This window comes from Eublepharis macularius, chromosome 11, assembly GCF_028583425.1.
Source record: "Eublepharis macularius isolate TG4126 chromosome 11, MPM_Emac_v1.0, whole genome shotgun sequence".
Lineage (NCBI taxonomy): Eukaryota > Metazoa > Chordata > Lepidosauria > Squamata > Eublepharidae > Eublepharis > Eublepharis macularius.
In genome coordinates, this window is record NC_072800.1 from 50,813,055 (window position 1) to 50,828,112 (window position 15,058).

General features: G+C 39.7%; 1 protein-coding gene across 6 annotated transcripts in view; it reads left to right on the forward strand.

Annotated features, from left to right (window-relative positions):
* Nucleotides 1-15,058, forward strand: part of HYCC1 (hyccin PI4KA lipid kinase complex subunit 1) — a 99,426-nt gene that overhangs the window by 54,936 nt on the left and 29,432 nt on the right. For all 6 annotated transcript variants that reach the window (XM_054991005.1, XM_054991002.1, XM_054991000.1 and 3 more), the window contains 6 exons: nt 5,204-5,283; nt 7,037-7,138; nt 8,804-8,983; nt 10,467-10,547; nt 11,461-11,576; nt 11,799-11,894. In XM_054991005.1, the coding sequence (XP_054846980.1) occupies nt 5,233-5,283; nt 7,037-7,138; nt 8,804-8,983; nt 10,467-10,547; nt 11,461-11,576; nt 11,799-11,894 (626 nt within the window). In that variant the 5' untranslated portion in view covers nt 5,204-5,232. The remainder of the gene's footprint in view (nt 1-5,203; nt 5,284-7,036; nt 7,139-8,803; nt 8,984-10,466; nt 10,548-11,460; nt 11,577-11,798; nt 11,895-15,058) is intronic.

The following is a 15,058-nucleotide window of genomic DNA, read 5'->3' on the forward strand; positions in this document are numbered from 1 at the left end:
TTCTAATTTGTTCCAAAGAATAGATCTGGAGATGGAATCAAAGGCCGCTTTAAGATCAATAAAAGCTGCATACAGGGAGGATGGTCCCTTACCAGAATATTTTTCAATGAGGTGCTGGAGTATGAGACAATGGTCCATTGTAGATCTACCCTGCCTAAACCCAGCTTGTTCCTGGACCATTATATCATCCTGCTCCAACCACGATGTAAATTTTTCCAGGAGATGTTTGGCATAAAGCTTGCTGATGACACTTAGTAAACTTATAGGCCTATAATTTGCGGGGTCTTTTCTACTGCCTTTTTTATAAAAAGGAACTACCACAGCCATTCCCCAATCATTTGGGATCCTTCCCGTTGCATCAATATAAGTAAACAAGTGTGCTAAAAAAGGGGCCCACCAATCGATATTTTCTTTCAAAAATTCAGGAGAAATACCATCAAAACCCGGCGCCTTGCCCCTTTTAAGCTGGCTAATAAGCGATGACACCTCTTTTGGCGAAACCGCAGGCCACAGAGGTAAATCATTGAATACTGTGGACACGAGAAGGGGAGGGGGAGTATCATTATACATATTTTGAAAGAAAGAGACCCAACTATCCGGTGAGATGAATGATTCCATGAAGGAGCTCTTATTCCACCCTTGACCTGAGACCATACTCCAAAATAAAGCTGAATTTTTTTCTTTGGCCGCTAGAATTAAAGCCTTCCAAGATTCCCTAACATATTCCTTCTTTTTTAGATTGATTAAGTACTTATAAGTTCTTTTCTTTTCTATTAGAGTTAGGTAAGAATTTGAATCCTTCCCATCATATTGGCTAACATAGTTGACAAATGCTTGGGAAAGCACCTTTTTTGCCTCCAAGCAATCTCTATCAAACCAAGGTTTTGACTTGAAGGGCTTTTTGCCACTCTGGTCTCGCTCCTTTAGCAAAAGGGGTATAAACTTCCTAACAAGGTCTGCATATAAGGTAAGTGGGTCCTCATTTGAGCTTAGATTTGTAAAAGCAACTACATAACTTTGAAGATCCTCTGCTGCCAGAATTTCTTTTAACTGACTATCCAAACAGCTTGACCACCTAACACGGCATCTCTGTTGTTCTAAACCGGTCACCTGAATTGGATAGTGGGTGTCAAGATATAACTCCTGAGAGAAAGCCGATATATGCAGACATAAAGGAAGATGGTCTCCATCCAAATGGGGTAAAATTTTAAAACTCTTAACCCTAGGTAAAAGGGACGTACATACTAACATATAGTCTAGAATACTGGCTGAACCCCCCGACATATAAGTAAATCTACCGGGGTAATCATCTATAGTAGAGCCGTTTAGAACTTGTAGGTTCGTTTTAAATATTAATTTGGCCAAACAAGACCCTGCATAGTTTGATCGTCTATCTTTGAAAGATCTGGGTAACAGTAAATTATCAGACCTCTCCTCTTGATCTCTATAAGATAGTTTAAATTTAGCATTTAAGGAGGGATCATCAGGTCCCATACGAGCATTTAGATCACCCAACAATAAAATCATTGCTTGAGGGTGAGCTTCAACTACCGATAAAACATACTCCTCCAATGCAGCCCAATTTCTATCAATATCCACTTTCTTTTTTGAAGGTGGTAAATAGCTGTTTATTAAGATCAGGCAACTTCCCTCCCAACGGAGGGCTATTGTCATAGCGAGGTGTTCAAGGGGCTGCAACTCCATACACGAAACCTTTAGGGCTGTTGAAATCAGAATGCCCAGGCCTCCCTTCATCCTCCCTCGTCCCTTTCCCATAACAGCCTTCATACTGAATGAAAGAAAACCATCCAAATCCAGGGATGAATCTGTCCAGGTTTCTTGAACAGCCAAAACATCTACTGATTGATGATGACAAAGGATCTTAGGGCATCTAGATAGCCATTGAGACCAACCCGCTATGTTCCAAGAGATCATTTCCAGAACCTTGGATGGCTTCCGATAGTGGCTGTCTAAGGCCAGTCATGCTGGGGCCACGTTGGTATATGAAACAGGGGACATGATGTTATTAGACCCCTGTGCCAAGGCCTGTGTATCTGACCTCAAGACTGGATTGGTTTCTGATAATGCCAAATGATCCCCATTCAATGTCGCTTCGCCAGCCCTCTCTGATGACTTCTCTGGAGTAAGGAGGATAGCAGTTTCCTTTTCGGGAGATCCCTGGCACTCTTCCACACAGGTGGTCTCCCATTCTTGTACTCCTATCTCTAGCAACTCCTGAGCCAGAGATTTGTTGGTACTTTGCTCTTGAGACTCCTGATAGGAAAGAGCGCGGAGAAGAACTTGTGAGTCCCAGTCATAATCATTTCTATTGCTAAATTTAGGGGATGACACCAAAACTTGCTCTGATGCTTTTACTTGCTCTTCTCCTGGTTGACCATCTTGAGGTATTTCCGATTCATGCTCCGTCAGCTCTATGAGTGCATCGGCTGAGGCCTTTGGCTCCAAACTCACATCCATTGAGGAGTTGTGAGAAGATTCTAGATCTGGCATGGAACCATACGTGGTTGAGTTCACTACCTGTGGCTCCGATGATGAATCAAGTACTATCAGTTCCACTTCTCCGTTGTCACCATGTGGATCTGGAGACTGAGTGTGAGTTGGGTTTGATGGCTTAAAGGAATTTCTGAAGTTTTGCTTCGGCCTCTGCCTTGTGATGTATTGACTTAAGGTTCCATGGCAGTGATGAGTGCCTTTAGACTGAACTAAGGAGTTTCTTCCCTTATCCCCAGCTTCGCCGACCACCCGAGGTTCACTTCTAGAGTGTGTAGGGTTAGAGTTTCTCCTGCATAGAGGGTGACATTCTGTGTCAGCAAACATTCTCATTGGGAAGATCAAAAATTTTTCTAGATGACCACGTCTTTTTAAGAGCAGTGAGGGAAATTTATCTGACCCAAAGGAGATGACAATTCTTTTCAAAAAACTCATGCTTGGCAGCCAATAGAGATCTTCAATATCGAGGTCAGTACATTTGCAATTCAAGATCTGGCTAAGAGAGAGTTTAACTGCCCTTTTATTACTCCATCTGCCAAAATTTGCTTTCTGATTTCCTATCAGTATAGCCACTTTCCTTGGTTGAAGACATCGAGAAGGTTTGCAAAAGGATTCCTGAGGGATTAAAGGCTTCTTTTGAAACTTTTGTGCTGTGAGAGAGCTCTTCATGACTTCAGAGTAGAGCTTCCTTGCTATTATACAGGGCGCTTTAGCATCACCTGTATCTTTCTTCTGGGTCTTAACTTGCATTTCCTTACTATCATGCCTTGGGGAATTAATAAGCAGCATCTTTGAGAGACGATTTAATGTTGTTTTAAAAGAGTCAAGTTTTCCATTTATTTGCTCCAGTTTACTGAAGAAGTTTGCAACCGTCTCAGTAATTAATGAGGTCTGTTTAGCTAAAAGTTCCAACACGTTTACTTTATCTTTTGAGCCTAAAACCTCCTTCCTTGAGGAGGGCTCAACACTTGTTGGAGATAATTCCACAGCAGACAACTGCCGAGCTATTTCTTCCTTGTCTGGCCGGGAGAGTTCTTGTTCGCAAAGATATTCTTGGTCTGTATCTAAAACGGAAAACCTGTTCGAATTGGGAAAGGTATTTAAAATAGACTCTGAGTTTTCTGTCAAGAACAAATCCATCTTCAGTTGTTTACCAGCAGTTTTCTCAGACTCCTCAGAAAGGGGGCGGCGGCGTTTTTTGGCTCCCATCCGTTATGCTTATCTGAGAAACCTTCACTCCCTTTTCACTCCCACTCCAGCCAGAGACCAAATTTGTTAAATCAAAGAGAGACAGCTAAGCACAGACCAAAAAACTGTGGCGTAGGTAAAAATTTAAAATGTCCTAGTAAAAAGGTAATTTAAAACTGCTTATCTGGAGCCTCTTGCAGATGAATCATGCTGCCGCCATCTTATTGCTTGTTGGAAATGGGCACTTTCTGGGGTGGTGCCTTATTTATGAGATGTCCTTCTTGCAATCTATCATCTGGTGTTTACTCTTGAGTTGTTCTAGACAAGTGCCAGTTTGTAGTATCCGTATTTGCATGTGTTTTATGAACTGGATTCCTGTTTATGCAGCTCTTGCTTTTACTGCTCTTACAGCTTTTGCTATGTTTTTTTCCCCTCTTGGTTTATGTTTGAAGTTTTTATTTATGCGAGCTTGTGAGACTCATGGGGACTGTGAGACTCATGGAGGAGGGAAATCCTACCCCAAATCATCTCTTTCCTTGTCCTCTTCTCTCTTCTTAGACTTCTTATCCACTATCCCTCTCCCCTGGTCTCCATATACATTCTCTCCTCTTCCGTTTTTCTCCACATGCTGCCTCCTCCCTATTTTCCTCTCTATCTTCCCAGCCTTTTTCTCTACTTTGTCCCCCTCCCTCCTCCCCACGTCATTTTCCTCTCCCAGCTACTGGTGCTATTTTCACCCATACCTCTGTCCCATTGGGGTTACTCAGGCCCCAGTGTCTTGATTGCTAAGCCACCCCAAAGTGTTAACTCTGATCTTTTGAGATTTTGCAGAATCTCAGTTGGCATTCCCTGTTCTTAGATGTTAACCCCTGCCCTGCTTTTATTTTTTTTTCTTTTTGGATTATTCTGCCAACCTGGGGGTTCCCACAGGTCAGTGGAAAATTCCTGCTGTTTGTATATGACCCTATTGTGTGGACTTGTGATCCATATTCTGGGGCAATGTTCAGAATTAATTGTATTTGATTTTTATTTATTTTAGTATACTTTTACAATATTATAAACTGACAAACTTCAGCTGGCTGTTGTGGGATATAAATATTCTAAAAAAATAGATGTCTTGGGTTCAAGGAAAATATGATTATGTTAGACATTAGGTACTCAGTTGCCCTACTTAATATCTGGTAGTATTCAGTTGTGTCTTTATGTTGGTGGTATATTTTCTGCAGTTCCTTATTCTTTTTTTTGCTGTCTGTTTTCAGATGTTCTTTGACATGATGAACTAAGGTGTACCTAATAAAAAAAATGTTATTATCAGAGTAAAAATGTGTAGCTTTGTTTAATGCATCATTTAAAGCAAGGAGGGGAATTGCATTTATTGTTGCACATGGCAACAGAAACAGTATTTGCAGTTAGTGTAGATACTAGATATCTAGTCCCCAATGCTTTCAGGTTTTTGCAGAGAGCAAATCTCTAATAAAATAAGTATGTGCTTTTAAATTTAAAGGTTGAAGACTGCAGAACAAATGTTGGAAGATGTTGGCTGTGGATACAGGGGTTGTAGAAGAATGGTTATCAGAGTTCAAGGTAAGTTTCAGCATTGCTTTAGATAATGAATGCTAGTAATTTTTTATACTAACATTTATTTCCATTCTTCTTGAAATAATACTGTAACAGCATTGCAATACATTATTTGGGTCAACAACTGATGCAACACGCAAGTTATGAAGGATAAAATCAATTTCAGTTTGGTTTTTTGATCAGATGTTTACAAGGTGCATTTGTTAGTTGTGTGACATTTAATGTGATTATGAAGTTTTTGCTCCCCCTCCCCCTCCCCCATAGTAATTTAGTTCAGTAGCTTAGTTTACCAGTGTGATTGCACATATTTTTCCTACCGGTCCCTGTTACTGTATACCGGGCCTCCATTTTTTTTTAAATGGTGCCTTATAGCAATATGATAAAATATGCCAATTTCAGTGGGCAACATTTTCTTTGGGAGCGGGGCATTGGCTACTTTGTAAGACAATATGGGGCTTATTATTTTCAGCTGGAATTGGTTCTGATGTGTCCTTTAATTTTCTAAAAAAAATCTGCTCCCTTATAGCAATATATTACCATAAGAGTAAGGGAGTTGGTTTTTCTCCATTTTAAAACATTATAAATGGGGGTGGGTGGGCATTATTCACTGAATTTCCTATTTGTAACTATGTGCTATTTGTATTGCCTGTAGTTATTTGTAACTATGTGCTCCAATCTCCCTTTTTCCTTTAAAACAAACAATCCTCTTAGAGCAATATATCTTCATGGTGCTATCATTTACTTCCATAACAAGATCATCAGGAAAAATATATCATACATTTTAATACATTTTACTGGTGGGGCTTCTTTGGAGTATAGCAACAGCACTGTGTATTTGTCTCCACTCTCCCACAGAAAATCTTCTGTAGAAAAGGCCTATCACTGCTAGTCTCCCTGTCCCTACCAACCATATCATTCAAAAGATTGGGTGGTAACTTTGCTCATGCAAATGTCATGTTGAGCATGACACCAAGAATCATAATTTTCTAGAGTAAAAATGCGTTGTTGCCCACAACAGTCGTTCTAGGAATGCCCCTGCAATATGCCAATTCTACGAAGAGCTGTATAGTATTCTTCAAGGTAATGCAAGTGTGAACCTTAAGCATCGGGGCCAAAGTGTAAGGTTTTAGGTGTCTATACACAGTTCCTACATTAGGTAAACATACTTACCCCACCATTTTATACAGTTAAATTGTTTGCTGATTCTGGTGGTCTTAGTCTTCTAGAATGGCACATATACTGCCCACGTGGAGATACTGGAAATTCTGCTTCAGTCCTTCTGCATATAAAGCAAATGCTCTACTGCTAAACCACAGCCCTCTCTCCACAGCCTAGGTTGAGAGAAACATGATGGGTGGATGTCAGAGTAACAGTCTATGTGGAAACATGCCTGCCTTTAATCTTTATTGATTTTTTCCCCAAGTCACAAGAATAAAATGTGTATAGAAGAGATTTAGCTCTGTTACCTGCCTTAAATCTTAACACAGTGATTAGTTTGGTACTATCTAATGCATACATTATGAACAGTAAAAATATACTGCATCTAAATACAGTGAGATAGTACTTTCCAAGGTATTAAATGTGCTTTTAAAATTGAGCCACAGAAATACTAAACATTTTTATAAGGTTCATTTTTTGATGTGAATAAAATTCAATACTTCTAGGATTAGCACATTTTCTGTGGAGGAGGATCCCCCCTCCCATTTATTTTGTACCTTTATATATTGGATTAATGTATGTGTAAAATGTTTTCTGTCAGACAGCACCAGAAGCATCCATACCAAGCTATGCTAAAAATCTGAAAAACAAGAGTTCTCTGGTTTCATCTTTATACAAAGTTATTCAGGATCCACAGAGTGAGGTAGGTGAATATGTACAAAATCACATTAGAGTTTCAGCAAGTTTTGATAAAGCAGCAAAATCATAAAGAAGTGAAGCAGCAGACAGCGTGATGGGAAGCACGCTGAACACAAAATTCTGTTCCCCTTTGGCCCTTCCATGAAGAAAACGATACATATTCCAACTTTTCTTTATAGACCTGAACACTGGAAGTTTAATCATAAATCATCCTTTCCCTCAGATGACAACTCTACTCAGGTGTTCATGGGGCAAAGCAGACAAATTAGATGGAAAATCTTTTATTTGAAAGGAGAATAGTCTTCCTCTTCTGCTTTAAAATGGGTAGGCAGGTTTCTTGTCTTTCTGAATTCTAGAACATTCACTGGTATTTTTTTCTGTTTGAAATCTTCGTTCTTTTTCTACTTGTTTCATTGGGGTTTTAAATACTTGCCTTCCAATTCTTATAAGACAGAGTTGTGATCTTTTCTAGTTGAACCTTAACATTTTGCCATCTGATGGGGTAGTAAAAGTGAAGGCAGCAAAGAGTCAGTTGACTGAATAAAGGCTAAGGAATACTTGAGATGTCACTGGTGCATTTATTTTAACTGGTTGGTCACTGATGAACAGCCCTAACCCTGTTAAACTTTGCTGATAAAATTCTGTCATTATTTCTCCTTGCTCCAGTGGCTTCTCTTCTATGACCCTCCTCCATATTGTTAGCATAACTATTATGATGCCCCTCCCTGCAGTTCCACTACTTGGGTGATACTTTGTTCTTGGCATGACTCTCCTTTTACAACAGTTACTCACAAAGCAGAAATTCAAAAACTTGTCTGTCTTCATTAATGGGAAAACCGAATGTGACCCCTTATGCACTGCCACTCACCATAAACCTCCTTTCACACGTTTGGAGCTTCAGCTCAGGGCCATCACAACATTCTACCTGCCTGACTTCTATTTATCAGGTAGACAGCCCTGACCCAAATCCACACTGGGTCCCCTCTCTCTTCTTCCCAGAGACTCCACCAGACAGGCAGCCAGTTCCCTAAGTTTACAGTTCTCCTAGCGATATCACAGGGCTATTGGGAAAAAGGGAATTCAGAATTTTATTTTCCCTAATATGCTGCCACTATTTTTTAAAACTTGGCCTGTTTGTTGTGCCCAGAGTGTTTGAATTTTATGTGTGTATGTGATATTTCCCCTCAGGCAGCAATTTCTGATCAGCCAGGGTTAAAACAGAAACAAGAATAAATTTTATTTACAAGTCAGAACACTGGAGTGAATGCTTTTAAAATTCATAGATAATGTGTGGTTAAATAGAGAATGTTACAATGTATCAGAACAGGTGTAAACAGCCACTTATATATCTACAGTCTTCTCCAGCAGCTCCCAAAAACCTCCCTCAGTAACTGCATTCCAAAAGACTTTCTCAGCTCTGAGTAGTCCAGCATTCCACCACCTCTCATTGTCTGTTTCCAAGAAGTGGAGCTGGAACCAGTCCTGTCCTTCACAGCAGGGCTTATTTCAATGCATCTATTCTAGGGGGGAAATGAGGTACACTAAGTATTGAAGATTGCTTGATGAACGTTTTGTTTAATTTCTTTTGAAAATGACAATTTTTATCTCTCTAATAGGAAGAAACCGTATTTTGAGATATGTTTGACGTAACCGTTTGCTTTTGTTTCAGCTGCTAGAGCCAGTCTGTCATCAGTTGTTTGAGTTCTATCGTAGTGGTGAAGAACTACTCCTACAATTCACACTGCGGTTTCTTCCAGAATTGATATGGTGCTATCTTGCTGTCTCTGCAAGCAAAGACCTTCAAAGCAGTGGTTGCATCGAAGCACTTCTCTTAGGAGTTTACAATTTGGTTTGTATTCACATTTGAGACATTGCTTTCTCTCTCTGGGGACAAGGTGCAAATCATTCACTTTAGCAAAAATTATTCTATGTTACAGTCTTGTTGGGAATGACGCTTAAAAATCCTAAATATTACAAAGTACTTGTGGCACCTCAGTTAATCATGCCCTTTTGTTTCATCATATTGAGTGAAGAAAGCTGATTTTAAAAATGTTAAACTACTGGTTGTTCAGTTATTAAGCATTCTTTGTGATGCATCCTTGTAGACTAAAGGCCTTACTGTTATGTCACCACATTGTTATGGTAGCATTAGCGATAGCTACTTCTTGCACTATGTCTAAGGAAATTGAAATAGTCTTGTTGGAGTTAGGCTTCTGCTCTCTTCTGTGGGTTTCCTTTCCCTAATATTTCTTGGTATCTAATAAAGAGTTTTGGATGGAAAGTGAATCTGGATTGAGGGATGCAGTGGGGTGACAGATGTGTTTACCGTCTCCTGCATGTAACCGCAGTTTAGAAGATGTGGAAGATCTGACCATTCCTATATAAACCCAACTTTTCTCTGGGACCAGTGTAGACATGACAGGACATCTGAGTGTGGCATCACATATCTACCCATTCTTGTGTAAAATGAAAGTTATCATTGATTTATTTACTTTATTTATGCTTTGCCTTTCTCCCCAATAGGGACCAAAAGTGGCTTACATCCTCCTCTCTTCCATTTTATCCTCACAGCAACCCTATTTGGTAGGTTAGGCTGAGAGATAGTGACTGACCCAAGGCCACCTAGTGAACTTCCATGGCAGAGCAGGGGTTTGAAACTGGGTGTCTCAGACCTTAGTCTGACATTTTAACCACTACACCACACTGGCTCTCCTCTTTTTCAGAAAACAGAGCATGCATCTGAGAGGAGTTAACTTATCTTTGAAGCATTTTTATCCTGTTTTGCTGGTCCTGATAACCTGAAGTGAGCTGTGTATTAAAAAATGCTTGAAAGAATCAATTAAAGCAGTGAGAGTTGAGAGAGGAGACGCAACTGTCTGACATCTCCTACCACAGTTACATCAGTGAGTTGTGGTATATCACAGAGAAGAAAAGGAAAAACACTCATACGTATTCCAGAGAGAATTACAGGGATCGAGAAGTGGAAGAGACACCTGTGTCACAGTATTATACAGAACACAAGTTAAAATAGAATCAAATTGGATAAGATCCATTTATTGTAGTTGTGACTCACTCCTGGCCAGTGGCCATATGTGGTTCAGTGCTATAAAGGGACACTTCAAGGGAAAATATTATTTTCCCGGCTATATAATCACCTCTCTGAGACTGTCTGCATTTAATTTCCAATGAATGCCCTTAAAATAAATGAATTCTGACTTTCTAGTGCTATGTACAGTTATATCTATAGAAATGTTTACCTAATGTAGGAACTATGTATAGACAACTTAAGGCAAAGAATGCAATGTAACTTGCATTTCTGTTATATCTTACAGGAAATAGTTGACAGACAAGGGCACAGTAGAGTGTTAAGTTTTACAATTCCATCCTTGTCTAAACCTTCAGTATACCATGAAGTAAGTTGAATTTGTTTTTACTTAATGTATGGCATTTTAATTGTAGCATATCTTATATAAATGTAATTTGGCTCAAACTTTTATCGTCTTACTGATAAAAGCACACTTCTTGTTCTAGAAATCTTGCTGTGTACACTAGTTGCTCTGTGTCACAAAAGCAGAAACGCCCCAGTGGAACCTGGAGCCCCTCTGCTTTGCAAAATAGTGAGCTGATTTAAAACTTTTCAGACTTGCAGAATGTTAATTCTGAAAATACTCTGGATGATAGAGTGGTTAAATTTCATAAATGGCTTGAGAACTAAATTTACGAGGGTAGGAATTTAAAGTGCTTAACATATCCTAATGGAACATAAACTTTCCATTTAATGTTTAGAGGTTGAGGTACTAGGTTCAAGCTAAGCATAATAGTAGCAGAACTGTGTTCAGAATTTGATATGCTTCCAGATTCCTTTAAAGTGGCTGAAACATGGACACTTTTAAAGCACAGCATAAAAGGGTAGAAGCGGGGAGCTCAGCTGAACTTTCCACTGTCTATGCTCTGACATCTTAGCTCCCTCCCAGTTGTGCTGGACTAGAAGTTAACCCCTGCTGGAAGCAATATGGCCTTTCCCCCCAAGTACTTTCAGGTGCAAAAGTTCAGCCATTGAAGGTTCATGTTTCATGAGAAACATACCATAGAGATATCTTTAAACATATCTGAAATTGCACTTAATACACCATATTTTAATGACTTTTGTGTCTTCTGCATAACAAATACTATGGTCTAAAATACCTGCTTTTCCATGTATTTGTCAGTTTTGTGCATAAAGGTTGGTGAATTATTTGTAACTTGTCTTTCATTTGTGGTTTTTTTAAAGGAGGGTTTTTATTCAATGTCTTCAGTAGACTGTTCAAATATCTTCTTTTTTCTCAGCCTTCCAGTATTGGCTCAATGGCTCTTACTGAGGGTGCTTTATCTCAACATGGCTTATCCAGGGTTGTATATAGTGGACCTCATTTGCAGAGAGAAATGTTGACAGCACAAAACAGGTAAAATGCACAGTGCTGTTTTCAGAACTAAAGAATTTAAAAACAAAACGCTTCATGCACTTGTGATGAGCTGTCCTTTGTAATGTCTTCAGATGGCACAGTTAAAACTCTTGATAATACGTTAGGATAAAAGCTGATGGAAGATTTTTCTACTCACTGCGTGTGTGTTTTGTTTGCAATTATCAAACCTTTTGTGTACTTAAATTAGATTTTTTTTTACAGGTTTGAAGTACTGACCTTCCTTTTGTTGAGGTACAATGCTGCCTTAAGCTATATGCCTGCAGTTTCTCTTCAGTCTTTATGTCAGATCTGTTCCAGGTAACTTTCTTTTGGCTGAAAGATACTGAGAATAGTAAATAAAGAAGCAGTTATATGACAGTGAAATATATTGAAACTTACAAGTAAATTTGCAGCAAATTCAAACACATTGTTTTTAATTTTAAAGTTTAGAATATGAACAAATTTCAGTGTAGAGAATATGAGAAATAATGAAAATGAGTACACAGATTTGGCTGGAGAGATTTTCCTTTACCTATACATTGCCTCTTAAATACTAATTTTTACCTGATTTTTCTACACTCAAAAGGCTAATTTGCTTCTGCCAGTAACACTGTGTGAGCCTAATGTCTTTTAAAAATTGAGAAAGGTGAAGCACAACTGAAAAATTAGCCTACTTTGTCACATGAATTTCTCCTCCAGGCTGCAAGGAGCAACCCTCCCCTTTTCAAACAGGTTCATCCATTAAGTTGGAATGTTGGTAGAAAGTTTCTCCAAGCATTTTCAAAAGTTGGCTTGTGTTGAAAAGAATAATTTTCTTGTACACCTTTATTTCTTTGTGGATTGTACTGATAGGATTATAGAAAAGTCTTTTCTGTGTAGCAGCCAGATCACTAAGTCTGATGACCATTCACTTTTGGGGTTGTGTTTGGAAGGAGAATTTTATTTATTTGTTTGTTTATTTCATTTATAGTCCGCCTTTCTCGCTGAGACTCAAAGCGGATTTCATAGAGTGAGATTAGCACAGTCAATATCAAGGACATTTCAATAAACAATGCCATGCGATAAATAAATGCAAGTTTACAAAGAAATCCAATACAAAGGTGAAGAAATGCTGAAACAGAGCATAAGCAATTCTAGGACAGACATTAGACAATACAGAACTACCCAGTAGGTTCATACTTAAAGTGACAGTATGTACGCAACATGGTGGTATTGTCCCTAACTCATTAGTGAAGCATCTTTCTGAGATAATCTCTACAATACAGCCCTCCTATCTACATAAAAAGTCCTTTTGAATAATTCAGTTTTGCATCATTTGCAGAAAGCCAGGAGAGTGGGGGCTATCCTGACTTCCTCTGGCAGGCCATTTTATAGGACAGAGGCCACCACAGAGAATGCACTTGTATGGGCAGCTGTTGATTTCACCCATGTGCAGGATGACACCTGCAGGAGACCCTGTTCAGATGACCAAAGCTGCCATGAAGGGACGTAGGGAGAAAGGCAGTCCAGTAGGTATGCTGGACCAAGGCTGTGAAGAGCCTTGTATGTGATAGCTAATACCTTGAACTGAGCACAGTAACTGATAGGTAGCCAATGGAGTGACTGCAGGATGGGAGTGATATTCATGCCCCTTCTCTCTCCTGATAACAGATGAACCACAGCATTTTGTACAAACTGGAGTCTCCTAGTTAACGATGGTTGTTGTGGGTTTTCCGGGCTGTATTGCCATGGTCTTGGCATTGTAGTTCCTGACGTTTCGCCAGCAGCTGTGGCTGGCATCTTCAGAGGTGTAGCACCAAAAGACAGAGATCTCTCAGTGTCATAGTGTGGAAAAGATGTTGGCAGGTCATTTATATCTACTCAGGAGGGGTGGGGTTGAGCTGAGCCATCCTGTAAGTTTCCCAGGGTGTGGAATGCTAATGGCGGGAGGCTTCACTGTATCCTGAGGAGGTTCTTTTGCATATGGATTGATGCTTGATGTGCTAATCTTCTCTGCAGGGCTATTGTCTGGTATAGAGTGTTTTGTTAGCCTGGTGTTTTTCAGAACTGGAAACCATGCTCTGTTCATTCTTAAGGTTTCTTCTTTCCTGTTGAAGTTTTGCTTATGCTTGTGAATTTCAATGGCTTCCCTGTGCAGTCTGACAAAGTAGTTGGAAGTGTTGTCCAGTATTTTGGTGTCCTGGAATAAGATACTGTGCCCTGTTTGAGTTAGGCTATGTTCAGCCACTGCTGATTTTTCAGGTTGTCCAAGTCTGCAGTGTCTTTCATGTTCTTTTATTCTTGTCTGGATGCTACACTTTGTGGTCCCGATGTAAACTTGTCCACAGCTGCAGGGTATACGGTATACTCCTGCAGAGGTGAGGGGGTCTCTACTGTCTTTTGCTGATCGTAGCATCTGTTGTATTTTTTGGGTGGGTCTGAATACTGCTTGAAGGTTATGCTTTTTCATAAGCTTTCCCATCTGATCAGTAATTCCTTTGATATATGGCAAAAACACTTTTCCTGTAGGAGACTGTTTTTCCTTGGTTGTTTGATTCATCCTGGGTCTGATTGCTCTTTGGATTTCATTTCTGGAGTAGCCATTTGCCTGAAGTGCGTGGTTTAGATGATTAATTTCCTCATTGAGAAAGTGCGGCTCACATATCCGTCTTGCACAATCCACTAATGTTTTCATTATGCCTCTTTTCTGTCGGGGGTGGTGATTGGAGTTTTTGTGTAAGTACCGATCAGTGTGAGTTGGTTTCCTGTAGACCTTGTGACCTAACTGAAAGTTTCCTTTGCAGATGACCAAGGTATCCAGGAATGGGAGTTTTCCCTCGATTTCTTTCTCCATTGTGAATTGTATAATTCACCAAGGTATCCAGGAATGGGAGTTTTCCCTCGATTTCTTTCTCCATTGTGAATTGAACCCTTTAAGTCCATTCCACGAGAAATGATTTAAACCAGTTCAAGGCACATCCTTTGATGCCCACTTCTGTCTCTAAATGCTTCAATAGGATGGCATGGTCTACTGTGTCAAAGGCTGCAGATAGATCCAGGAGGAGCAATAAGGAGGCACGGCTTTTGTTTATATCCAGATGGAGATCATCCACTAAAGCTAGTAGTGCTGTCTCTGTTCCATAACCTGGTCTGAATTCAGACTGAAAAGGACCCAGAGCGCTAGAGTTATCCAAGAAGACCTGGAGTTGATCAGCTACTGCTCTCTCAATCACTTTGCCCCAAAAGGGCAGATTAGAGACTGGATGATAATTGACCGTGTCATTTTTATCTAGGGATGGTTTTTTAATTAGCAGGTGGATAATCACATGTTTGAGTGGCTGGGGGAATGTGCCCTGAGTTAGCAATAGATTTACCGTAGACCTCAGTGGTTCACTTATTTTATTTTAACAGCCAAGATGGTCAAGGATCCAGCACACAAGAGTGCCTTGATAGGTGTTAGGATCCTGTTAAGATCTCTCATTGTAACTGGTTAGAGGCAGTCC